Source organism: Callorhinus ursinus, unplaced genomic scaffold, assembly GCF_003265705.2.
Source record: "Callorhinus ursinus isolate GAN/ISIS: 27379988/994484 unplaced genomic scaffold, GSC_fseal_2.0 scaffold65, whole genome shotgun sequence".
Lineage (NCBI taxonomy): Eukaryota > Metazoa > Chordata > Mammalia > Carnivora > Otariidae > Callorhinus > Callorhinus ursinus.
The window spans coordinates 6,866,484-6,893,668 of NW_027397127.1; the positions used below are offsets into that span (position 1 = coordinate 6,866,484).

The following is a 27,185-nucleotide window of genomic DNA, read 5'->3' on the forward strand; positions in this document are numbered from 1 at the left end:
GAGAGGGGCTTGCTGCACTTACTCCAATCAAGTCCTTTCGCCAGCCTTATGTAGAAAGTTTATGGGGTGGGGCAAGGGCAGCCAGCAGTATTTGAAGCCAGGGAGAAAGGCCAGTCGGTCAGTCCTGGGACCGGCCAGGAGGAGGGGCAGGCAGGGGGGAGGTAATGGGGCTGAAGGCGGGAGGAGGGAGGGGAGGAGCGGAGGGAGGCAAGCTGGCAGAGAGCTCCTGAAGGGCGGGAATCCGAAAAAGAAACAAAAGAGGCGCGGAGGAGATCTACTGGGCAGTTTGAAGGCAAATTAACATGCATGGCGCATGCAGAACGACATGCTAATCATCACTATTTTTAGACTCAATAGCGAGGAAATGTTTGTCAGTTGTCCTGAAGAGGCCTGGCAGGGAGAGGCCCCTCTCTATCTGGCTGGGCCTGCCTACAGCTGAGGCCCTTGTGCCTGAGCTTGTCCTCTCTCTGGCGACCACGGGGCGGGTGGCGGGGGGGCTCTCACTAGCCAGGGAGCAGCTAGTGCTGGGCGCTCCAGACTCTGAGCAAAGAGAAATGCTGGCCCCAGGGGGCTAAACGCATGCGGGTTGCCCACCACCAAGGATGCCCTTGCGTACAGAAAAGGGAGGGGCTGGGACTCTCCCTGGTCAGCCAGGCTGCCTCTGACCCCAAGCTCTTCCTCTTCTCTGTCCACATGTCCCTCCTACCTCACACGCTTTCTCAGACACCTTCTTCCCGTTCCTTTTCTGTTGCCATAGCGTTTACCTGTTCTTTTTAAGGTGTATGTGTATGGAGGTATGTGTTGTGAATAGGGGTGCAGCCTGACACGCGTGCTTGGCTACACGATGGGTGTATGTGTGTCTGTAACGGGGAACAGCATGCGCATCGTATGGCTGTCCCACCAAATAATAACTACTACTAGCTACTACTTACGATCAATACTAATAGCTTTACTCCTGACTATGTGCTAGGCAGTGCTTTGCATGAATGATCTCGTTTTGTGCTCACAGCAAGCCTCCGTGATATGACTACTGTTGTCAGACCCACTGAAAAAGACAAAAGTGAGGCTCAGAGAGGGTTAAGTGCCTTGCTGAAGGTCACAATGCAAGTGAGTGAAGAAGCCAGGACTTGGGTGCATCTGACTGGGAGCCCATGCTCTCAGGCAAGGCAAGGACCTCAGCCCTGAGCAGTGATGGCTCCTGGCTCCCCTGATCCCAGGTCACTAGGTGGTTAGGTGGTTGTTTTGTTTTTTTCTTCCAGTCATGTGCATGCTGGAGGTTCTTTGCCTGTCTTCTAGATCTCTCACAATTTTGCTCTGATCCTCCATCCTGGCCTGGCTCCGTGGCTGTTCATGGCCCCAGTCCCTGGGGTCCACCTGCAAGACATTTCCAGAGATGGAGTGGTGAGAGCCAGGGCTGGAGCTGCAGCTGAGCAGCCGGGCCCTGATGCAGCGTTGTTGATCCCCTGACCCTATCTGAGCTACCTCTGGCCATCCACTGCCCTGGCACACCACGGTGACTTTGACCTCTGCCCGGGAAGAAGCAATATCACCCCCTGGCCCTGCCTGGCCAGAAGAAGGAAGGGGAGGCAAGAGGGAGGATGAGTGGGCTGTTACCTGCAGTCTGTGGGGGTGGGGGGTGCGGTCCATCCTCTGAGGCTGCCAGGGCTTCCAGAGCCTGCAGAGTGGACACCAGGGCATCATCTAGCTCCTGGGCATGATCTCGGACTGTCCGGGGCTGCACGCTGTCGATCAGTGTCACTGGAATCTCATCATACAGGAGCCCACGCAGGTGGCGTCCTTGTTCGTGGCTCTGGGCCGCCCGGCGCTTGGGGTCATCCTCATCGGAACTGTTGTCTCGGAAACCGGGCGGGGGGGCGGCAATGGCAGGCAACAGCGAAGTGCTCTCATCTTCCTCCTCCTCCTCCTCTTCGCTCCCAGGCGGTGGCAGGGACATCAAGTCTACCATATTGTCACGAGAGGAGCCGGGCCTCCCACTTTTTCGAGGGCCCAGCTGCTCCTGGAGTTTGGCTTTGCAAGAGTCACAGTAGAAATTCAGGGCTTCAGCCCCAAGGGAATTGTCCAAGGTGTAGGACCGGGCCCTGCTGGCGCAAGGCTCATGGTCGAGGCTGGCTGCGTCAAAGTCATCGGGGATCACGTCGTAACCTTGGCCAGAGCTTTTGGACGTGGGGTCAGACTTGGTCCGGGGCCTGGTCTCCTCAAAGAAGATTAAGTTCTCGTTGACATCCGTCCGGCTTTCCTGTTCCTTCCTTTGTTCCCGCATGTGGAGGTAGCAAAAGCTGACAAGCTCAGAGTCGGCAGGCGGGGGCGTGCAGCGGCTCGACTTCCTGGGGCTGGTGCCCATGCTGCCCACATAACTACTCTCCTTTTTCCCCAGGTGGCCCCCAGGGACAGGGCGGTGGGCGCTGTGCATGTAATCTAAACCCAGAAAGAGAATCAACAGATGAGCCCTGGCGCCGAAGACCGTGGCTGAGCTCCCTTGGCGTTTCTGGTGTGCCACCGGATGGCAGGTACTGACAGAGAGCAATACCTGGCCCTAGAGGTTAGGGGAAGGGGCAGCTATGTTGCTGCCAACCCTTAAAATTGAGTTAGGAGAACAGCCCCATGGGAAACCGCATGGGGTGATGGGGGAGGGGCTGAGCACCTTGGCATCTGGGTACAGCTGGGCTCTCCCCCAGGTATGTCTGGTCTGAAAGTCAGCTGTCCACATACTTCAAAAAAAAATGTGAAATTTGTTTTTATGTCCCCCTTGGAACTGGCCCTGCACCCCCTCCCCCATCCCCACCTTTCTCAGAGCCTTTCCAACCCCCAGTGCTCTGTTACTCTTGGGTTCTGTTGGATCTCTTCTAGCAAAAGGAAATAAATCTGACCAGTTACTCAGGCCTTGGTGGGAAAATGCAGAACAGGCCACATACGGTGGGTGTCTGAAAATTCGCATTTCAAAGAGGACTGTCATGGACCTACCCTAGAAGAATAAAGCGCTACTAGTAGCATTCTGGGCATCTGAATGTGTAAAGTATATGGGAAGTAGGCTGGGATTTGCGTATGTGGGAGGAGGGTGGGGGGAGCATTCTTCCAATTCCTCACATCTCATTATTTCTCTGTGTTCGTGCAGGGCCAGCCTGCCTGCTACACAATGTTCTAGTCAACAGCTTTTTAATGATGGTAGGTGTGTACATCTGAGAATTAGCCATAGCAAATGAAATGCTTTCTCTCTAAATGGCTTCTCTCTCATAGACTGTTTTGGGGGCCCTTCCCCTTGTCATCTGGGAGAATATACTCAGACAAGACCAGTTCATTTTGCTAGCAGCAGACAGAGTGACAGACGGCAAGGAAGCACTAACGTAGGTTAAGGTCATCATACACGATCCCATTTAATCTTCACCACAAGCCAATGAGGTTGGTGCAGTCACTATCCCCATTTTGCAGAGGGAGAAACTGATCCATTCGGTTATGTGACTTATCCAAGGTCATATAAGTCATAAATGGCGGCCTGGATTTGATCCCAGGTTTGAGGGACTACAAAGCCCATGTTTTTAACGAGTACCCTATCGTTCATCATGGCAGTCAAGATGCTAGAAAACAAAACTTCAAAATGCCTTTCGATTTCCAGTTTGATGGGGTCAGTGTGTCAGTGTTGCTTTTCACTAGAGCTTCCAACCATCACAAAAGCATGGTGCTGGCACTTCACAACAGTGCCCCAAAATACACGAAGCAGAAACTGACTGAATCAAAAGGAGAAATACACACAATTCAACGGCACTAATTGGACACTTCAATAACCTACTTTCAATAATGGACAGGACAACTAAACAGAAGATAAGCAAGGAGATAAAGGACCTGAACAACTATGAACTAGGTAGACACTAAGTAGTCACAAAAGTCTATAGAACATGCCACCTACCAACAGCAGAATATACATTCTTCTCAAGGGCATCTGGAACGTTCTCTAAGATAGACGATACAGTATGTCGTAAAATGAGCCTCAATAAATTTAAAAGAAATGAAATCATACCAAATATGTGTTTTTTTTTGAGCACAATGGAATTAGAAATCAATAAACAAAGAAATTTGGGGAACTCACAAGTATGTGGAAATTAAATCAAACATCTCTAAATAACCAATGGTTCAGAGAAGAAATCACAAGGGAAATTAGAAAATATTTTGAGATGAATGAAAATGAAGATACAATATACACAAACTTATGGGGTCTAGCTAAATTAGTGTTTAGAGACAAATTTATAGCTATAAACACATACATTAAAAAGGAAGAGATTTCACGTCAATATAACCTAACCTTCCACCTTAAGAGACTTGAAAAAGAGGACCAAACTAAACCCAAAGCAAGCAGAAGAGAAGAAATAATAAAGTATAGAGGACAGAAAAACAATAGAAAATCAATGAAACTAAAAGTTCGTTCTTTTTTTTTTTTGAGAGAGAAAGAGCGCACATGTGCCTGTGAGTGGGGGGAGGGGCAGAGGGAGAGGGAGATGGAGAGAGAAAATTGCAAGGAGGCTCCATGCTCAGTGTGGAGCCTGGTGCGGGGCTCAATCTCACGACCCTGAGATCATGACCTGAGCTCAAATCAAGAGTTGGACGCTCAACTAACTGAGCCACCCAGGTGCCCCAAAAGTTGGTTATTTGAAAAGATCAATAAAATTGACAAACATATAGCTGTAGAGACCAAGCCAAAAAAAAAAAAAAAGAGAGAGAAGATTCAAATTTCTAAAATCAGGAATGAAAGAAGGACCATCACTACTGACTCTACAGATATGGACTTGATTATAAGGGATTATTATAAATAAGCTTATGCTAAAAAACACTAGATAACCTTGATGAAATGGACAAATACCTAGAAATATATGATCAAAACTGACTCAAGAAGATAGAAAACCTGAATAGGCCGATAACAAGAAAGAAACTGAATTAGTAATTAACAGTACCCACCCCACCCCCACTAAAAATAAAACTCAGGCCCAAATGGCTTCACTGGTGAATTGTGCCAAATGCTCAAAGCACTGAAACAAATCGATTCTTCACAAACCTTTCCAAAAAACAGAAGAGGAGGGAACGCTTCACAACTCATTCTATAAGGTCAGTATTACCCTGGCTCCAAAACCAAACAAAACATCACAAGAAAACTACAGGGCAATATTTCTTATAAATATAGATACAAAGTTCCTCAACAAAATACTAGCAATCTGAATCCAGGAACATATAAAAAGTATTATACACCAAATGGGATTTATTACACGAATGCAAGTTTGGTTTAAACATCCAAAAATCAATTAATGTAATACACCATGTTAATAGAACGGTGGACAAGAAAACCACATGATCATCTCAATAGACTCGGAAAAATAATTTGGCAAAAGCCACCACCCTTTCAGGATAAAACTCAAAAAGTTAGAAATAAAAGGGAACTTTCTGAATATGATAAAGATTATCTATGAAAACCCATAGCAAACATACCTGATGGTGAAAGACTGAAAACTTTCCTCCTAACGTCATGAAAAAGCCCAGGATTTCTTTTCTTAACACTTCTATTCAACACCGTACTAGAAGGTCTAACCAGGACAATTAGACAATAAAATGAAATATAAGGCATCCAGATTGGAAAGGAAAGTAAAACTATCTCTACGTGCAGATGACATGATCTTGTACAGAAAAAAAATCCCAAGGAATCCACAAATAAATTATTCGAGCTAATAAGCTCAGCAAGGTTGCACAGTAAAGGACAATACAAAAATTAACTGCATTGTTATACAGTACCAACGAACAATCTGCTAATGAAATTAGGAAACATTGTATTTACAATAGCCCCAAAGGGAATAAAATACTTAGATATAAATTCAACAAAAGAAGTACAAGACTTGTACAATGGAAGCTATCCAGAAGCATTTCTGAAAGAAATTAAGGAAGATTTAAACAAATGAAAAGACATTCTGTATTAAGGGAATGGAAGATCCAGTCTTGTGTGTCTTCCATTCCAACATGGCAGTATTTCCCAAATTGATCTACAGATTCAACAACAGTCCTTATCAGAATCCCAACTGACTTTGTAATAATTGACAAGGTAATTCAAAAATCCATATGGAATCCCAAAGGACATGGAATAACCAGAACAATCTTAAAAAAGAACAAAGTAGGAGGACCCACACTTTCTGATTGCAAAACTTAATACAAAGCAGTGGTAATCAAGACGGTGTGGTACTGACTTAAGGATAGACGCATAGGTCAAAGGAATAGAATTGAGAGTCCAGAAAATAAACCCTCATGTTTATGCTCAAAGAGCCCAATTTAAAAATGGGCAAAGGATTTGAATAGACAGTTCATGAAAGAAGATATACAAATGCCCAATAAGCACATGCAAAGATGTTCAACACCATCAGCTATGAGGAGGCAAATCGAAACCATAAGATACCAGTTCACATTCACTACAATGGATGTTCCAAAAAACAACAAAAAAAAGAAAGAAAGAAAGATGGACAATAACAAGTATTGGTGAGGTTACGGTGAAATTGAATCCTTCGGCATTGCTGATGGTAATGTAAAATGGTGCACTCCTTGGGAAACAGTTTGGCAGTTTCTCAAAGTTAAACATAGAGTTACCATTTGACTAGCAGTTCTGATCTAGTTGTATACCAAAGAGAAATGAAACCTGCCTCCACAAACACTTGTACATAAAGGTTTATAACATGATTATTCATAATAGCCACAAGGTAGAAACAACACAACTGTCCATCAACTGATGAATGGATGAACGGAAGGCGGTCTGTCTGTACAATGGAATATTATTTGGCCATAAAAAGAAATGAGGTAGTGATGTATGCTACAATGTGGAGGACCCTTGAAAACGCTTTGCTAACTGAAAAAAGAAAAGCAAGCCACAAAAAGACTGTATATTGTATGGTTCCATTTATCCAAAATGTCCAGGATAGGCAAAGCATGCATGAACAGAACAGAAACCCAGTTCATGCATGGTTGCTTAGGGTTGGGTGGTCACTAGAAGGGAACTAGGGAATAAGTGCTAATGGGTACAGAGTTTGTTTTAGGAGGAGTAAAAAGGTTCTAAAATTAAATTGTGGCAATGATTGCACAGTCCTGTAAATATATTAAATATACTCAAAAATGCTGAGTTGTTGGGGCGCCTGGGTGGCTCAGTCGATTAAACATCTGCCTTCGGCTCAGGTCATGATCCCAGGGTCCTGGGATGGAGCCCCATGTCAGGCTCCTTGCTTGGTGGATAGTCTGCTTCTCCCTCTCCCTCTGCTGCTCCCCCCTGCTTGTGTGTGCACTTGCTCTCTCTATCAAATAAAAAAATAAAATCTTTAAAAAAATGCTGAGTTGTAAACTTTAAATGGGTAAATTTTCTAGCTTTAAAATTATATCTCAATAAGGCTGTTTCTTTAAGGGGCGCCTGGGTGGCTCAGTCTATTAAGCATCTGACTCTTGGTTTTGGCTCAGGTCATGATTTCGGGGTGGTGGGATTGAGCCCTGTGTCAGGCCCACGCTCAGCGCAGAGTCTGCTTTAGATTCTCTTTCCCTCCCCCTCTGCACCTCCCCCCACTCGTGCTCCCTCTCTCTAAATAAGGAAAGAAATAAAATCTTTAAAAAGCTGTTTAAGAAAAAAAGCACAGCACTGGGCACCAAGTGAACTCTCAATCATTATAAATAAGAGGCAAAAATGTGCCCTGCACTTGAAAGAACTTTATGGGGTTTATCTCACATAATTCTGTCAAATCTCTCCTGACGTAGGTACTATTATCGCCAGTTTACAGATGAAGCAACCGGGACTCCGTTTATGGAATTTGTTCATGATCACACAGCTAAAGACATGGTCTCTACCTTCAGATTCCAAGCCCTTGCTGTTTTCCATAGACCCTGTTGCCCCTTTCAATATGGAGTCAATGTAATTAGGTCGAATGGGTTCAATTCAGGCCTTAGTGGCTGTATCTAGATCTAGGATACTTTGGATCAGCTGGGGGAATATTACGTCACGACCCTCTGAGCCTCAGTGAAGAAGTGCTCTAGGGCAGTGCTAACCCAGGAGCGCAAACTATCAGTTCTGGAGGTTTCTATCCTCAGGCACTGTCACAGGTTGGGGTCACGCACCAGGTGCTAACTACCTACGAGACAGCTGAACAGTCAGCCCAGCCAGCCTGGCAATGAGCTGCCATCAGAGGTGGCTCCCGGGGGCATGTCCGATAAGCAGGTGGTGGCTCCTCTCAGACGAGGGCTGGAGGTCTAAGGATGGCTCCCCTCCCTGCAAGGTGGGAACATTTCCGAACAGCAGGCTGACAAGGCCAGGTGAGGCACAGCCCACCACTTGGTACTGTGATTTCCAGATCCGAGGAGCAGTACAGTGCTGTGTGGAGGAGAAAATATGTCTGGAAAAGCCCAAATCTCCTCCAGACATAAGGTTAGAAATGCAAGGAGAGCCAGGTGCACTGGGCTGATGGCTGGAACAGTATGTCTCTCAGATTGCAAATCTGCTGTAAATTGCTCATCAGCTTTCCCCAAGGGGGATGTCTTAGTCTAGCTCTCTCTACTCAGCCACTCAGAAGACTGACTTTCAAAAAAATGCTTGCAAAGAACAGGATGGTGATCCCATTAGAGTTATGTTAAAAAATACATGCAGTGTGTGTACACACACACACACACACACACACACACACAGAGTCAGTGCAACACTGAGTCAACCAGCTTTCTATTAGCTGGCTTTGCCGTATTCTACAGTCTGATGATCAAGACTGGTCAGAGGGACGACCTAGAGGCCTTTAGGGGCCCTCAAGTTCTTTCTGAATCATCAAAAAAGCACCTAGTATGTTCAGTCAAGCTTGAGTACTCTTGTGTGCTGCTGGGATTTAACTACATGAAAATGGACGAGCCACGCATGGGATATACAGTAGCCATTAACCAGAATATTCAATTCACCAGACCAAGCTGTTTCCTAACCATGGGAGAAAATCAGTGAGTTCTTCTGACTGTGGCCCCCACTGGGGCCCCAAAAGCCTTCTTTTCCTGGATTTCCCCCACGATACTGGAGAGAGATGCCAGCTGAGCATGGAGTTGGGCTAGCTGGCAGTTGCTGTGGGACAAGAATATAGAGCCCGACGGAGAGATCAGGCCCTTAAGTGGGCTGGAGCTTTGGCCCTGAGGACAAAACCCAGAGGAGGCTGGCAGGATGCCTGTTCCCTATAGATCTTTGCTAAACAACAACTGGGCACTGGGGCTTCTTTTCTGGGATGGAAGTTGCGGGTGGGACCCATGGAGGAAATGTATCTCAGCTTTGTACCAGGAACTGATGGCCCCACACTGTGACCTGGGTAGAGGGCTCCCCAGTGTGCTTCTCGCAGTGCCCCTGTCCATTTCTTGGGGCCATGGGGTCAGATGTACACGCCAGCCCCCAGTCAGCAGGGCTATAACGCTTACCACACCCCACCCACCAAGGGCACTTAGTGGTTGCCATTGAGCCAGCAGCTAACAGTTCAAAAGGCCAAGTACTGGGCCCAGGCATGGACCCACATCCCTGGGGAGGAGAAGCAGAACAAGGGGAACACCACAGTGGTCCTTCTGGCTCCTGCACCGAAACAGGCCCTGGGCTAAAGGCAGCCGAGCCACTGTCACTCTGCAGGCCCCAAGGGGGACATTCAAGAATCAGGGAGGGGCTCTGAAGCCATGCCTGGCATTTATAGAAGCCTTCTTTCCAGGCTGCAATACCTTCAAGAGAATCCCATGAAATTGATTTACCTCTGGAGAAGCAACAGGGATGCAACCCCGGGTGTGTTCAGTGAGACCAAAGGGAAACAGGAAGTCTGTGCCCTCGCTTGGTGCCATTATCCCCACAGAGAGATATATACTTAAGAGCACTGACCGGGGTGCTGATGGGATGACAGAACCCTCTGGAAGGTAGGTGGGACTACAGAGCCATCTCTGGGGCCTCCCGAAAGCAGACACCCCTGCCCTCAAAGAGCCCTCACTTCCACATCTGGTTCTCGGCTGGGCTCCAGGCTCTTTCTTCTGCCTTTCCTTCTCCCTTTCTCTCTCCCTATCCTGCTCAGTAAAAGGCATCATTGACTTGGCTGTGATGACAGAGAGGAACAGAGGGGACAATGACAAAGCTAACACAGGCTTGGCTGTCACTTGGCCATCCGAAGGCTTAGTAACACCTATGGCCATCCGCTTTGGAGCTATTCACCTGGGGACGTGTGGCAACTCAGCCTCCTGGCTTCTTTCTATTTCTAGTCAGTTCCTTTGCTTCTCTATGTAGAGCCTCTGTCTATGCCTCGGGGCCACCTGTCCTTTGGGCCACTTGTCCTCTCCCCAGTCTATGTTTGGTAGATTACCTTCTATGTCCTGTGGACAATGTTAGGAGATGTACACATGGGCTTGTCATGATGTTTGTGATGAAGAGACAATGAGGTGACAGGGTGTGTGGGGTTACACGGCTCTCTGGGAGCTGGGGTAGCCATTGGGAGTGTGCTTCGGCTCTCAAACTCCTCCATCCAGATCAGATGTGATCACACTGCAGCTTTGAAGAGAGAAGAAATGGCCGAGCTGCCAGGCAAGTGGAGGGTGAGGCTTTGGCAGGTGAGGAGGGCGACTGCGGGGTAGGAAGTCTCAGCTTCTGCCATGACGTGTGGGTGCTGGGCTGGAGGGGGCATTTCCTGCGTGTACGTGAGCCTTAGGTCTAATATGTGAAGCCCCTGCTCTTCAGGTCTCCTGCTTTGGTTCGGGGCAGCAGGATCGGGACTGGGCTGATCTTTCCTCAGGCCCCTGCTTGTGCCAGCACCAGGACAGCTCCGAGGGGTGGCTGCACAGAGTTGCCTAACTGGGAAGCCTCAGGTTGGGGGCCACACTTGACCTCGTTCTTGGTGGTCATCCTCTCATATCTCTAAGCCTCCCACTGGACTATACTCTGCGCCTGCACAATCTTTCCTATATCAGGTTTCCACAGCCTCTTAACTTCAGGCAGCTCTGTCAATCCCCGTTATGATGAACAAGAGAAAGATTTTATCTTCACTTTCAACCTCCACCTTCCACAAAGCCAGAACGCCCATGCGTCTCTCCTAGATCACTGTATCTTTAAAGCTGTGCCTTAGATCTAATGCAATTCTTTAACTGGTTCTACTCATTGCTTATTTGCTATTCTTATCTTACATTCATTCACTGACTCGATCGTGATGTGTTGTCACAGGCATCCTTTGTGGGACAGGCCCATCTGAAGGCCAGCTGTCTTTCCCACCGGCTTGTGCCGGGTAGGACCCAGCGGTACATCGCTGGCTCCTGGGAAACCGGGGTGCGGGAGGAATGGGGTAAGCACTAAGGCAGCAGAGCTCCTCCCTCCCTGGCTCCAAGGTCCAAAGGGCCTCCGGCATACTGAAAATTGAGGCTGAGCCCTACCTGCCTTGATCATTGGAGGTGGAAGAGGCTGGCTGGCAGGCCTGGAAAAGACCATCTTCCTGGAGTCCAGCAGGAGACGGCAGTACCCTGCGATCAGGCAGGCAAAGTTGGTGGCTTCGGGCCACTCCATCAACAGCACCAGAGGCTGGGGGAGAGACAAGAAGAACCATGAGAATGTGAGGAGGAGGGGAGGAGGTGCACGTCCAGGAGGACGACTGTGGGGCACCTGGGTGGCTCAGTCTGTTAAGCATCTGCCTTAGGCTCAGGTCATGATCCCGGGGTCCTGAGATCAAGCCCCACATTGGGGTCCCTGCTCAGTGGGGAGCCTGCTTCTTTCTCTGCCTCTGCCTGTCGCTCCCCACCCCCCTGGCTCGTGCTCTCTTTCTCTCTCTGTCAAATAAATAAAATTCTTTTTTTTAAAAAGAGGCCAACAGTGAAAAGATGCCTTGCAGAGGGACAGGAATCCTACTTTCTGAACCCAAAATCAAGGCGCATGGACTGACAGACCATTTCTTCTGGTTTGAGAGTTTATAGTGAACTCACACCCAGATATCAAAATTAAATCAACCTTTATTTTTTTTAAAGATTTTATTTATTTATTTGAGAGAGAGAGAATGAGAGATAGAGAGCACGAGAGGGAAGAGGGTCAGAGGAAGAAGCAGGCTCCCTGCTGAGCAGGGAGCCCGACGTGGGACTCGATCCCGGGACTCCAGGATCATGACCTGAGCCGAAGGCAGTCGCTTAACCAACTGAGCCACCCAGGCGCCCTTAAATCAACCTTTAATTACACATTTAATGAACTACCTTCACTGAGAAAAGGTTAAAATTATATAATATTGTGGGACTGCTACGTGTTCATTGGGGCCTGGCAGATGTGTGGGCCAGCTGGGAGAGATGGGCTGAATCTGGGAGTCCTGGCTGAACTGGGGAACATCCCTGATAGAAAGTTCCTGAACCCACAAACTATCTCTTGCTCATCTCTATAGCCCTTTCTGCCCAGTACCCAGAATGGCTCCCAGGACATGGACACTCCATGCAACAAAATCCTCACTGTGCCGTCTGGGCCCAGTTCTTTCTGGCCTGCAGCTCTGCTCAGACCTCCGTGCCCCCCCTTTCCTAAAGTGTCCTCGAGAAGTTAGTTGGTGTCCCCTGAAACAGTTCCCTGGTCCAATACATGTGTGAAACACTGGGTCAAACAAAGCTATGCAGAGACTTGTACTTACGGGAACTCTCAGACACTTTCACGTATGAATGTGCACTGTGAAATGTTAAGGGGGGGGGGGGGTTTAGGATTTCAACGTTTCCAAATTATTTGACCAGAACCATCTATTTTCATAGAAAATCTCATGGTAGTAGGGTTGTAGCTTTTTTTTTAATCTACTTTGGGAAATGCTAGCATACTCTGTTGACTTTTGTTCTTGATCCTAAATCAGTCAAATTAATCCTGGGGTTAGCTGGTTGACTGTTTCAGTGACTTGGCACCGATATACCAAAAAAAGATAGGACCCCCCCAAATCAATACCTTTTCAAAAAACCTTCCCAATATCTGTATCGTGATTTTGACAAGGTATGGCTTGACAAGAAGTCTGGGTCAGACTGAAGTCAGCCATGGGAGCATTCCCCCTGGGACAGGGCAGTGGCCTCCGGAGAAAGACCAATGGAGACTGGCTGAAGAGGGAGCCATGGGGCCATGACTCACCTTGACTTTTGGGGGTTCCCAGACCAGGCATTAAGAGCTAAAAGAATTAGGATGGAATGAATCCCTTCCCTGACCAGTGAAGTAGCTACTGCTACAGTCCAGATGAGACGTGATGAGGGCATCCATAGGGGCAGTAAAAGGAACACTGTGGAAAATTTGGTTGAACTCGGTCACCTACTAGACTAGTCTTCTTGGCCTGGATCATCACTTGGGGAACAATTCTGAATCCAAACCAGCTCACCTTTTAAATACAGTTGCCCAAGTCCCCTTGCTATCTCCCAGGATCCTGACACATAGCTCGGGTTGACTATTTTGTATCATCCAGACAAGGGGCTGGCAAACTTTTTCTGAAAAGGGCTAGGCAGCAAATCCTTTAGGCCTTGTGGGCCACACACTCTGTAGCAGTAACTCTGCCATCGCAACATGAAAGCAGCCATAGATAATCCGTGAGCTAAACAGTGGGTGTGACGGGGGTCTAAGAAAACCTTATTCACAGAAACAAGCAGAGGGTCAGGTCTGGTTTGATCTAGGAGGGAAGCTTCTTTCCAGCCCAACACAATTGTTTATATTCATTTTCACACCTCTCAGCTTGTTTCATTTGCCAACACTGATCCCCTTCTCCTTTGGAAATTCTTTTCTTCGCTTCTGTTTCCATGAGGTGACACTAGGTTCTGGTTCTGTAGTCCCTGACCATTTCCATCTCTCAGGCTTGCTCTCCTTGTGCAGCCTCCCAAGAATCACCATCCTCAGCCTCTTCCCTCTTGAACTCTTTTCCTACCCCAGGGCTGTGTCTCTATCGCACAGGCTTGTGCTGGCCCAAATCCTATCTTGAATTGTTTAGTTATTCTATATCCAATGACACTGCAGGCCACGGTGAGGCCTTTGGATTCCACCCCACAGGCTATGAGTTGATGATACTCCTGTGGAGCTCACTCAATACCATCAGGAAGAAAAGGGACCATCTGCACCCCAAGGAGCCGCTGGCTCCTTTCTCCAGTGAGAAGGGGACCAGGGACGAGATGTTACTTTTGGGTCATTTTTTTAAAGTTTTTATTTTAATTCGTTAGTTAACACACCCTTTGGGTCATTATTAAGACGGGGCAGAGGGGGTATTTGTATCTCTAGTGAATGGATGCTTCTCAGTCACAACAGAATGGTCGACCTTGTGTACAGCAAAGGAGAGACAGAAGGGGAATGGGAATGGGGAGGGGGAGAGAGCCTTGCTCCCTTGCCATTAATGGCAGAAGGATACACGGAGGTCTGGGTGTGGATAGCCGCTGCCACCATCACTAGGAGGACCCAAGACTCACCAGGCTTGCGTCAGGAGCATTCGCCGACGTCATGGCCACGCCTACCGCCACTGCTTTACTCCACGCCCTCACTGTCTTCCTCCAATACCAAAACTTCTCAAGGTATGTGTGAATGGGTGACAAGTGGGCTGAGATCTCGAGCCCCTGTTGCCTCTGGCCCCAAGTTGCCTCATCTGTTGATTCTAGTGGGCCATACAAATTGTGGCATTTTTCACAATATGGAAAAGGTGAGGACACACTAACCTCAGGACTCCCCGTAGCTTCCTGATCGGCCTTCCTGCCTCCAGTCTCCACCCACATCACTCCACTCCACCTCCATATTGCTGCCCGAGGTTCTAAAACAAGACTCTCACGTAAAATGCCCAATATCTCATCACCTAAAACCTATTGTCTTCTCATGTCATATAAAGCCTTCAGGACCTGGACTTGACCTACAGCTCCAAGCATATCTCCCACTAGCTTGCCTGTGCCCTCCTCCCATCCCCTGCCCCTCTCCTTGTGCTCCGGCAATGACATAGCATTTCCAGTTTTCCAGAGATGCCGCATTCTTTGACCACTTCATATCTTAACTCACGCTCTTCTCTCTGGCTGAAATGCCCTTGCGGCCCACTCTGCACCCCCTCCCAGCAAACTGCTACATGCTGGTGGGACAGCTCGTGGACAACATGACCCTCTGATAGGTAACAGCCATTCATCGCAGAACAGAGATGCCCTCACGGAACTTACAATCTAACAGGAAATAAGACAGAAACCAAATAATCATACAAACGAATATGAGTAGAAGGCGTGATAAGCGCTATGAAGGGAAAATACAGAGAGTTATCAGAACATAGAATGTTCTGGATCAGTGTGTGTGTAGGTGGGTGTGAACGTGTGCTCGTGTGACTAATTTGGTTTTGGAAGCTGGAGAGAGCTTCTCTGAGGAAAGGACCTTGGCTGACGACTAGAATGACATTCCATTTGACCAAAGTACAGGCTGACTGGTTTGACTGACTGATGGACAGATGGACTGGCTTGCTGGCTAAGGAGCAGTCTGATTCACTGGTGCCCTGGCTGACAGGCTGACTACAGGACAGGCAGAACGCCTAATAGCCTGACACCCTGACTGGTTAGCTGCCTGGCTGGCTGGCTGGCCAATGGACAGATCAGAGGCAGAGTGACTGGCTGGCCGATTGACTGACCTGTTTGACTTTGCTTCAGTTTCCCCTCCTTTTCTCTTACCCTAAATACAGCCTGATGTGGGTAATGAAACAGCACGAAGGCAAAAAATCCTGTGCACAGAGAGGGCCAGGCGCATCCCCAGCTGGCTCAGCCCAGCACATCAGGAGTCTGTCCTCTGCACGCCCACATGGCCAACTGGGGACCCCAGCATGGGCCAAAAGGAACTTGTCAAAGGAACACAGATGTGCTTTTCGTCAGCAGGGGTAAAAATCAAATCAAAGGCAGGCAACCAAAGAGGTTGGGTAGGTTTTCTTAGAAACCTTCAAAGACATTTTATTTTAAATAGGATTTTAGTGATCGTGACGTCTAATGTAATGCTTGTCCCTACAGAAAGCACTAGAGCAATAAAGCTCAAACATGAGAGCAGGAGACACACCGGGCCATGAGAGATCCCTTGGGACATTCCTTTGATGATTTCTTTTCCCCCTTATGTGCTTCTGTGGTAATAGGGTATGGTAATGGCCCAGTGGTGTCTCAGTCCCAGACTGCTATCTCTTGGAGAAAGAGATTTGCATACTGCCTCACGCTCAATCCACTAAGAGCAAGTAAGCAGAGTGAAAACCGTAACTAAATATGCCCAGGCCATCTTCCAACATTAAAGGATAAAAGGGGGATGGGGTTGGAGGCATGGCCATCCATGAGAAAGTAGAGTAGGGATTAATTTGCTATGCCCCAGCCCCATCTCCTTCCTGGGGTGTTCAGAGTGTGTTGAGAGCTCGCAGGCATCCTGCACTCTGGGATGCCAACTAGGGAGGGGACTGGCTTTGGGGTAGCCTCAGTGCACTCTAGCATCTCTGAAAACTGGAAAAAGATGGGACTCCAGGGACACAGAAGGGCAAGGGTACAAGGCAATGGTCCTTGGGTCCCAGGGAACCAGTACATTTGGGGTCTTGCCTCCACGGCCCTGGGGAAGGCTAACTGGGCATAACCAGCCAATTTGGAAACAAGACAGAATATCACTTTAAGGCAATGTTTCTCAGGCCAGACACATATTACGATTCCCTGGGAAGCTTGAAAAACCTATATACCCCAGTCTCATCCCCCAACATTCTGGTTTAAATGGTCTGAAAGGAAGGGCCCAGGAAACCGGTAGTTTTTAAATCTCCATACATGATTCTAATGTGCAGTCAGAGCTCTAAGTGAGAAATCTTAGCTTCACCAGGCCCTTCCAGAATATTCCCAGGCCAGTGTGGCATATCTAGGAGGAAATGAGCCCGGTCTGGTGTTTAACTTCTATGCTCTTTGTTAAGGGAATTCAGACATTCTTTCTTCAGGATACCTTATACAATGGCATGCTGGGAAACATTAAACAAGCAGTTCTATGGAGTTCTGATGTGTATTGTTTGCCAATTTCCCAGACCCCGCCACCCCCTCAAATCCTTCCCTTTGTTCACATATATGGAGAGAGGCACCACTCAGTAAACACAGATACTGCTGATACGGAGTGCATCCAAGAAGCTTCCTTAATCCCTGAGCCAGAATTAATTTTGCCCTCCTCTGTATCCTGATATGCTCTTGGCACCTCTTCTCTGGCGCCCTCTTTAGGAATGCCATGTATTGGCACACTTCTTTCCTACAGCACAGAGAGCTTCTTGAGGGCAAGAAGCCGTGTTTTTCTTTTCGTTTCATGCTTGTACCTCCCACTGGGTTTAGCCTGCTTCCTAGCAATGCTGAGTCCATACTAAATGACCTTCGGATGGAAGCCTGGATCTTTTTGTTTTTTCCTCCCTCAATCTTCCTCTTTTTCTCCCATCACCGTATCATCGATCCTGTCTCTGCTGATTTAGCTGCGAAAAGTATAAATACCATCCTGTCCATTTCATAGGGCACCGCCTTGTAGTGATACACACAGCAGACATCTCTGATTCTAGATGCATCCGATCTAATGTAACAAAACTTGAGGATGAGCAGCACATTTCTCAGTTGAATCCTATCTTTAATGTAGGGGATGAGAGTTTCCTACTTGAAGGAATCTCACGGTTATGTTAGTTTCCTGTTGCTTCTGTAACAAATCAACACAAACTTAGTGGCTTAAACAATACACATCTGTTCTCTTACACTTCTGGAGGTCAGAAGTCTGACTCGAGCGTCACTGGGCTAAAATCAAGCATAGACAGGGCTGCTTCCCTTCTGCAGGCCACCCACATTCCTTGACTCATGGCCCCTTCCTCCCTCTTCGAGGCACACAAGGTCAGGCAGAGTCCTCATCTCCCATTACTTTGACCTTCTCTTCTACCTCCCTCTTCTACTTATAAGGACCCTTGTGATGACATCAGGCTCACCTGGATAATCCAGGATAATCTCCCTATCTTAAGGTCAGCTGATTAATTCCATCTGCAACCCTACTTTTCCTCTGCCATATCACATGGCATCTTTACGGGTTCTGGGGATCAGGGCGCAGGTATCTTTGGGAGGGGCCACTATTCTGCCTAGCAGAAACATTCTAATGCAAAATGGATAATTCTCCTGTGGTTTTTCATATGCACCGTATCTCCTCCTTCAAGTGGGCATACCAGAACTATCTACCACCTGGCGGTTGCATCGCCTACCTAACCATGTGCTGTTTCCCACTCAGCAGAGTGCAACCTTCTCCTGCCCCCTCCATTCACCAATGCCATGTCCCGTTTGTCCCGTAACGCAGTCTCTCACCTCTCCACCCACCCGCAATTTGGACCCTCTGTGTGCTGTGTGCATAGCCCTGGTCTTCAGTGTACCCAGGATCCAGGCAGCAGGCAGTAAGGGTTAGCTATAATAAGACATGTGTGTTGTGTGTGCAAGAGGGGAACGTGTGTGGGCATTCACATGCACGCGCTTGGTGAGTCTGTATGTTTCACGCAGGCTCTTCCTCCTGACCACTGCGGTCCCTCCAGCTCAGGCCATGCCCTTGTCACTTTGCCTTTGCACTAGGGCCACGATCCCCTCCTCGCCTCCCTGGCTTCACACTAGCCTTGCCTTCGAAGCTTTTAGCCAGCTTGTTCTGCCCACCCTCAATCTCTCCAATCTTCTTTCTCGTTATTTTCCTCTCCAGCCAAGCAACTATGCTTATCGACCTGCACATATGGCTTGCTTATATCCGTGCTTGCTCTCTGCCTGTGAACACAATCCCACTTCTCTCTGCTAATCCGTGCCTATCACTTCAAGATCCAGCTTAAAACATGCTCTTGTGGGAAGCCAGTTCTGGTTAACCCCTTCCCGTTCTTTGGTTCCATGTTCTGTACCATACTCACCTGCAAAATTTACTTCATGTTAACTTTTCTTCATTGCTGTTTTGCTTTTCAAAAAATAACAGGTCTCATTTGTTTAGTACTTACTATGTATCAGGCAGTGTGCTAAGACCTTTTGCCTACATTTTCTCATTTAATCCTGAACAACCACCTTTTGAGATAGGCGTTCCATTGCACAGTTGAGGAAATCAGTGTTCAGAGAGGTTAAGTCCCTTTTTCAAGGCCACACAGCTAGGAAGTGGTAGAACTGGGACTTGAACCTGAACTGTCTGATTCCAGAGCTCCATACATGTTCTGATGTTGTGTTATTAAGGCAGGTTGTGTGTCTTTGTGAGTCTAGCCTCCCCAGTAAGTCTGTGGTCTCTCCTGGGCAGCATTCATGCCCACACCTGTGGCTGGGTCACCCCTAGAAATGAGAATAGTGCTCCTCACTCAGTCAGTACCCACCGACCCTGCTCAGCTTGGTTCCTCCCAGAGCTCTGGACACAGAGGTCAGTGGTTCTCAAATCTAGCTATACTATAGAATCACTTGGGGAACTGAAAAGTAAATAAATCCTGACGCCCAGGCTGCAGCCTGACCTATTCGATCACAACCTCTGGAAACAGGACCCAGGCATCTGCATTTTTAAGACGCTCTCAAGGAAATTCTATTGGGCAGCGAGTGCTGACACTCACTCGTACAACATAGAAGAGTCCTCCAGAAAGTTTTTTCCCTGTTTTAAACCCTTTTTATTTCTCAGGAAGCCACATCTACCCTGCATGTCTTCTTGTCTTTCCTCTCCCTTCCCTGTCCACCTGGCTTTTTACCCAGCAACATCTGCGGAGGGCAGCGATCATTGGTTGAGGTAGTGGCCACAAGCCAATTAGATATCAGCCCCAGGCGGGTTCCTAAACCAATGGGAATACTGGGAATCACAGGTGGAAAAATTAACGTATTAAAGCTTTCTGGGTTTCACAAAGACAAAAATAAATAATTTGCTCTTTTAGAAACAGCGAACACTCCATCTCTTAATCTGCTAACAACATCTCCCCCTGGGAAAGCCTTTAAGAAAGGAAAATTGCACCTCCTCTAATAGCTTCTGCCAGCGGGCAAGCAAGCCTGCTTCCCACCCCACCCCCCACACCCCCCGCGCTCCCGCCACCCCCGCACTGGTTACTGAGTGTTCAACAGGAGAGCCAGGGAGGGGGTGGCTGGCCGTGGCTGTCAGACTCTGCACGGGTAACAGGTGCTTGCCAGTCTGAAGGAGCCAATCTATGGGAAAGGCTCTAAGATTCTGGAAGAGCTGGACTCTGGGAGGTAAAATGTGGACTGGGTCCTGCCTGTTCCCCGTCTCCCCAGGCCTCCTTGGGTCCGTCCACATGTTCAGGCACCCCCTCCTCCATGATTCCAAGTGTGTATGCCTATGGCAGGGCTCCCCAACTGGTGTGCGCATATCCCTTCAGCCTCTGGGTTGGCCAGACAGAGCCTGGGGAGGCCGAAGTCTCTGGGGCTGGACCATTTATCCCACTGTTCTGCATGAATGTCATTTTCTGTGTGTGCTGTGACACAAGAAAGATCCGGAAGCCATAGCCTGGGGGCAACTCCAAGTTCAATTGCCCCGCCCTCTGCTGAAGACCTCCTGTGGTCTGATCTGATACTTCTTAGCCTTGCCCAGCACTGGCTGACCTTAATATGTGGCCAAGACAGCATGTCCCACAGGGCCGATAAAGGAAAAAAAGATGAGCCCAAAGGGGTCCAGGGTCTGAACCACTTCAGAATCACTGACCCTCACTGGAAAGGCTCAAACTCTCTTTCTCGAGTTTGCTCCTTCCTCTGTTCCTAAGGCCTGTCCCTGGAGAGTAGTAGCTCCTCAAAGCTGGGCTTACCTTGGCATCCATGATGCTGGTCTCCACCCGGGCCACGCCCTGGTTCTCCCGGAACAGCTGGATCTTACTGATCTTGCTGAACTCGGACAGCACAGTGGTGAGGTTGGTTTTGAGGTCAATAACATGGCTGATGCCGTGACGGGGTCCCACCAGGAGAGTGGTGGCTGACTGCTTCTCGTCCTGGGCCCCAAGTGTGGCGGGCAGCATTCACGGAAAGAAGGGCAGAGGCAGGAAGAAATAGAAAACAGGCATTGAACTGCTTCTGCTGGGAGGTCTGGAAACAACAAGGGCTTAGTGCCAGGGCAGGGGGACAACCGTGAGGGGAAAAGGGTCTGGGATGCTCCTGTTCCCAGGGTAGGCCCCGGGTCACTGGTCTCAGTGGACACCTTAGCCTCAGCAACAGGCTGAGCGAGGTGGGCAGTGGCAGGGCTAGCTCTAGCAAAATCGTGACGTAGGGGGCGTTTCTGTTTTAAAGCTCTGCAGCATCCTTTTCCCACCAAGCCCCAGGAACTTTCCATTTGTTGCTGCGGGTCACTCGGTGACCCCCAGTGCTCTGCCTGAACAGGTGGCACCTTGTGTCTGGTCTTTGCTTCCTCGGGCCCAAGAGCCACTGAAACTTGCACTCCTCACCTGGTGCCAAAAGCTAAACAGTCACTCTGCCTCAGGTGTTGGGAGTTGATTGGGTGCTTAAGAGCAGGGTCGGGGAATCCCGACATTTGCTCTTTGACAAAATAGCAGTCTTTTTTGTTTTTTTGGTTTTTTTTTTAGTATTTATTTTATTTTTAAAAGATTTTATTTATTTATTTGCCAGAGAGAGAGAGAGAGAACAAGCAGGGGGAGCTGCAGGCAGAGGGAGAAGCAGACTCCCCGCTGAGCAGGGAGCCCAATGCGGGACTTGATCCCAGGACCCTGGGATCGTGATCTGAGCCAAAGGCAGCTGCTGAACTGACTAAGCCACCCTGGCATCCCTGAAAAACAGCAGTCTTAACCCAAAGGAATGGCCTATTGGAATGTCAGCCCTGGCGGGGGGGGGGGGGGGGGGGGGGGGGGGCGCCGGGGGGGGGAGGGAGGGGAGTAGGCTTTCAGGGATCTGCAAGTCCCACTATGTAAATACCTCCCTCTGCTCCTGGTGGTCCCGATTCCCTTAAGTGGCCCAACAGGCTCCTGAGCACCATCAAGCCTGAGCCCTCTGCTGGCCCATTTCCTGGCATTCGCATCTCCCCAAGGAACCTCTGTGGGTCTGCTATAGACACTTTGCTAAGCGGCTTCCCATCAGTGTGCCCCAGGAGCATGACAGCGTGTTCCCCAGAGCATGACAAGCACCTGGATCCAGTCAGCAAGAGGATCTGAATCTCCTTTCACTGTGGCTCACTAGGGTGAACTAGCCTGGGGCACGGTTTAGGGGGATCAGCTGTGCACTGTCAGGGAGGGGTGTTACTACAGTGGAGGCCCTGGGCAGGAAGGGGGGAGTAGGCTGACTCAGAAAGCCTGGGGTGGGGGTGGGGGGCTGCAGGGGTAGGGGGAAAGCCAATGAGGTAGGGCAGGGGTTGGCAAACTCTGGCTCACGGGCCAAATCGGGTCCAACACCAGCATTTATATGGCCCACACTCTGAGAATGATTTTTACATTTCTAAATGGTTGGAAAAAATTCAAAAGAACCATATTTTGCGACATGTGAAAATCACACGAAATTCAAATTTCCGTGTCCATAAATAAAGAGATACTGGAATACGGCCACGCTCATTTGTTTCTGCATTGTCTATGGCTGTTCTCATGCTATAATGGCGCTAAATAGTTGTGACAGAGACCCGCGTGGCCTGCAAAGCCTAACATATGTACCATCTAGCTCTTTATGCAACAGGTTTGCTGACCCCTGAAATCAAGGAAAGGGGACCCAGAAGGCTCATGGAGGGATACTGAAAACAAATATGGCCTCCTACTTGACCATTTTACCAGAGGCGGGACTGGAGCACCATGGGAAGGGAAAGGGAGAAAGAGGAAGGTCTTTAGAAATATTTGCTGACAGAGAATGCCACCCTAAAGCTCTAGTGGAGTCCCTCCTGCCCTCCACCCAAGCCCAAGTGCACACAAGGGACTCCCTCCCCCACCGCGGCCCTCACTGACCAGGCCCACAGTGTTGAACAAAACGCCCGTGAATGTTGGAAGTTCATTCAGAATCCGAAGATACTGGAGCTTTGCCTGAATTGCAGAGCCCTGTGGAAACAACCCATGCACACACGTGAGAAGCCTGAGTTGCACGGGAAAAGCAAACCCGTGTTATCGGGAAGGAGTGCCAACATCTCCGGACGGGCACTAGTCAGACTCGTCAGCAAGCCACACCGGGTGTGTGAGGAGACCCTCAGAAAAATGGCAGGAAGGTTCCAGTTTGGACAACTCTTGCCTCTAGCCATCCCGTGTCCCTTTCTAAACCTCCTCTGACCTCCCGATCCTTGTGCCTTAAAAACCCAGCTTAATCATTTTGTTCTTGGGATAATTCCAACACCTTTCCCCAACTCGGACGTCCCACCTCATCTGTACCTCTGTCCTGAGATCCCTTACTGCTGCCTTGGTACTGGCCGTCCCCAGCCAGGGGTCCCAACAATGCCTTTGATCCTGAGCACCCCAAGGTGCCTCCTTAGTGCAGCAGGCAGCACGTCAGTCTCATAATCCTGAGCACCCCTAAGCCTCAAGCCTGTTCTTCCTCTGCCATCCCCTCATAGAAAAGTCTCTCTCAGTGGTACCAGCTTCCCCAGGCCTTTGAGCCAGAAACCTGTATCACACCAGGCTTCCCCCTCATTCTCTCACCTGAGCACCACCAGCCACATCACCTTGATTGGACCTCCTGACTTCCTCTGTGACCTCTCCATACTCTTTTCCCTCAACCCGTCCCCACTGCTGGTAAGGGTGGCAGCCCCAAACAGAAGTTCGATCATGTCAGCCGCCTGCTTAAATCCTTCAATGCCTTCTTGATGCCCACAGGATGAAGTATGACCCCTCTCCACAGCACACGAGGTGCTCCAGGAACCGGCTCCTGCCAACTTCTCCGGCTTTCTCTCGTGCCCCCTTCCTGAGGCATGCGCCTTGCACTCTCTGTACTTGCTGATGCCGAACTATTTGCATTTCTTTCCATGCACAATGTTCTCTTATATCCCCACGGCCTTGTACAGATGGATCTGCCTGCCTGGGAAAGTCTTCCTCCCCCTCCCGCCTCCCCCTCATCTAGACAAACTCCTATCTGTCTGTCAAGACCCAGATCTGGCATCAAACGCACCAATTCCTGGCCTTTTCTACCTCCCTAAGGCTGGGCTGGGTGTTCCTCCGCCTCCGCCTTTCCAGAGCCCCCACGCCTGTTGCATGGTGTTGTGACTGTCGCTCTGTGTTGTGACTGTCGTGTTTCCCCACTAGCCTGTGCCTGACTTAGGGTTGGGGAGCAGGCAGGCCTTTTTCATCTTTGCCTCTCCAGCCCAAGCACTGGCGCGGGGGGGGGGGGGTCCTCAAAAAAAGTGTTTGCTGAGGAGATGGTCGGGGAGCAGGGGAGCGCTGATGTTCTCCCTCTGGGAAGAAAACAATTCCATTAAATATGCGCAGCAAGGTAGGCCTGACTTAACTCTCAGGGGAAATTTGCATCTTAAAAGAGAAGCTTGTGGGTAATACAAGTAATCCGGGATGGGTGGTATATGGGGGGGGGGGCAGGGCAGGGCGACTGTGTCCTTTGTCTGTGTCTGTATGCTGATTCTGCAGCCTTTAACCACACCTCCTGCCTCATGGGCAAGAAGCGACCAGGAGACTGAGAAGGGCTAGAGACCTTCAGGGCCGGAGGTGGGGTGACTGGGAGTCCCTCAGAGGGCACAGCAGTGACGTGAACCCTCGCCACGCTGCCCAGTGACCCCTGCTGCAGGTTAGGCCTTGTCCCACCGGGCTGAGCTTTCATCTCCCAGAATCCCCTATTCCCCGCCTGACGAATTAGAAAGCTAATGAGGAACAGAGCAGTCCTTGCCATGGAAAACATGCCTCGCCAGAGTCCAGTGCTGTCCACACAGCAGGTGCTCAGTCAGCACAGACGAAATGGGTGGAACGATCTGAGAATTGCCTCCTCCTGCACCTTGGCCCCTTTGCTTTGAGGATCCTGGGCCCTCGCGGTGACTGGCCCCTGAGCAGCTCAGGCTTGGGGAAAATCCCTCTCCACCATAATCCCCCATATCCAGCCAAGCTGGATGTGTACCCAAGTCAAAAACGGGGGTGGGGGGAGTTCCCTCAGAACACCAGACCTGCTGGGAAACCACACAGGAGAGCCACACAGCCACAAGCGCCTGAGCAGGGCGCCCAGTGGATGACACTGGATACCTTGGTGCCACTGGAAGGATGTGTTTGGTGGGCCTTCAGTTGCTGTGAGAGAGATTTCCGGAGGTTCTTCTCTTTGATGCCCTGTAGGAGGGAGGGGGGAAGAAAGGGTTCCAGGCCCCATTCCTTCCTGAGAGCAGAAAGAAGAAAAGCGAGAAATTAGTGAGCAGGGCAGAGAAAAGAAGATGGTGAGGCAAAAATTAGATCTGAAAGGCAGAGGGAGGGGTGGAGCCTGTAAGAAAAAGAGAGGGATGGGGCCAAGAGAATCCCATTGGCCATGATTCTCTGGTAGAAGCTGGAGCTCAAAGGCATCATGGCCTAGGCGTGGGGAACCTTAGTCCTCACTCCCACCCCAGGGCCCTACGTTCCTGAAAAGCATAGCACAGCTCAGTCATTGCACTTTCTCCCTTTACGGCTATTTGCCACCTTCCCAAAGGGCCCTGGCACAACTCACTCCACATTCTTGAGCGAGATCTTCTGACTAGGTCGAGTGGCCGAGACCGTGATATAGATGTGGAGGGCAGCAAGGCCCAAAAGCATCTCCGGCTTGGGGTCCATTCCAAAGCGTTCGCGGATAACATCGTTCCGACTCTGCAGGAGAGGGCAGTCCAAACCTGTCAGTTAAAAAAGATGTTCCCTCCCCACCCCCCACCCCCTACTCCACCCCAGGTCTACTCCCTTGCATCCCAGAAAAGAATGGCGGTGTCCAGTAAGACATCCTAGATAAAGGGGAAGAGGAAATTTCTGCCCTTGGGGGAGAGGCAACAGAAGGACCTTGGGTCTCAGGGACACTATTTTGCTTCATTCAGCAGATCCCGGACAGGCCTCTCAGGGACAGATGCACACAATGGCGAGGTCCAAATGGGCAGAACATCTAGGTCACTGCAAAAGTGAGACACGGCACCACTCTCTTTCATCTTGTCACAAGAGGCCTAAACTCACTCCCCAGCCATACAGGGATCTTCTACTAGCTCAGATGGGAATAAAGAGAGATACTGGGAGGAGCTCTCCATAGCACTCTGACCCCAAAGCCCAGGGTGAGAGATGGATTGCAGGGATGGAGCAGATAATCTGTTCCTAGGGGTCTGAAGGTCAAAAGCAGCAATGAGTCAATCTTCTCTATGTTATCCTAAAGGGGGTCCCCTGGAACTACTGGCCGAGGGTATGATAGCACCCAAACCCTGAGGGTTAGAGTCCCAGCTCCTGATGATTCAGCCTAGGTTAGACCAGTCGCCCATTTGGTTGAGGTGAAAGCTGGATGAGCCGAGGGACTAGGGAGCCACAGTGGTATCACCACAGCATAGGAGAGAGTGGAAAAGGAATGCTTCATCAGTGATCATCTATGTAGAAAATCCAATGGAATCGACCAAACGCCTACTAAAACTAATGAGTTAGCAAGGCTGCAGGACATAAGAGCAACATACAAAAACCAACTGCATTTCTACATGCGTGCGACAATTGGAAAGTCAAATTAAAAGTCAAAACCACTTATAATACCGTTGAAAACTCTAAAATAATTAGGGATAAATCTGTCAAAGTAAGTGAAAGGCCGGTACACTGAAAACTAGAATATCCTGATGAGCAAAATTAAAGAAGACCTAAATAAATGTAGAAATATACCATGTTCATGGGTCAGAAGACTAGGTATTAGTAAGATGCCAATTCTCCCCAAATTGATCTATAGATTCAATCCAACCCTAATCACAATCACAGCAGATTTTTGGTAGAAATTGACAAGCTAATTCTAAAATTCAATGCAAATGACCTAGAATGACCAAAACAACTTAGAAAAAGAAGAACAAAGTTAGAGAATAAGTGCTACCTGATTTTAAGACTTACAAAGCTACAGTAATCAAGAGTGTGATGTTGGCATAAAAATAGACAAGTAGATCAATAAAGAGTTCAGAAATAGACCCACACCTTTATAGACAACTGATTTTTGACAAAGGTGCAAAGACAAGACAGTGGGGAAAGGACAGTCTTTTCAACAAATGGTGCAGACACAGCTGGATATTCATAATACAAAAAAACAGAGAGAGAGAGAGAAATTTGGTCGGTACCTTGTACTGCACACAAAAAAAATTATGTCAAAATGGATCA

The 27,185-nt window shown here is 49.0% G+C and overlaps 1 protein-coding gene across 6 annotated transcripts in view; it reads right to left on the bottom strand.

The window, feature by feature from the left end:
• Nucleotides 1-27,185, bottom strand: part of FRMPD3 (FERM and PDZ domain containing 3) — a 123,649-nt gene that overhangs the window by 3,939 nt on the left and 92,525 nt on the right. For all 6 annotated transcript variants that reach the window (XM_073885762.1, XM_073885764.1, XM_073885766.1 and 3 more), the window contains 6 exons: nucleotides 25,540-25,676; nucleotides 25,089-25,215; nucleotides 22,869-22,958; nucleotides 20,745-20,924; nucleotides 11,425-11,569; nucleotides 1,615-2,436 (listed from right to left, as the gene is read on the bottom strand). In XM_073885762.1, the coding sequence (XP_073741863.1) occupies nucleotides 1,615-2,436; nucleotides 11,425-11,569; nucleotides 20,745-20,924; nucleotides 22,869-22,958; nucleotides 25,089-25,215; nucleotides 25,540-25,676 (1,501 nt within the window). The remainder of the gene's footprint in view (nucleotides 1-1,614; nucleotides 2,437-11,424; nucleotides 11,570-20,744; nucleotides 20,925-22,868; nucleotides 22,959-25,088; nucleotides 25,216-25,539; nucleotides 25,677-27,185) is intronic.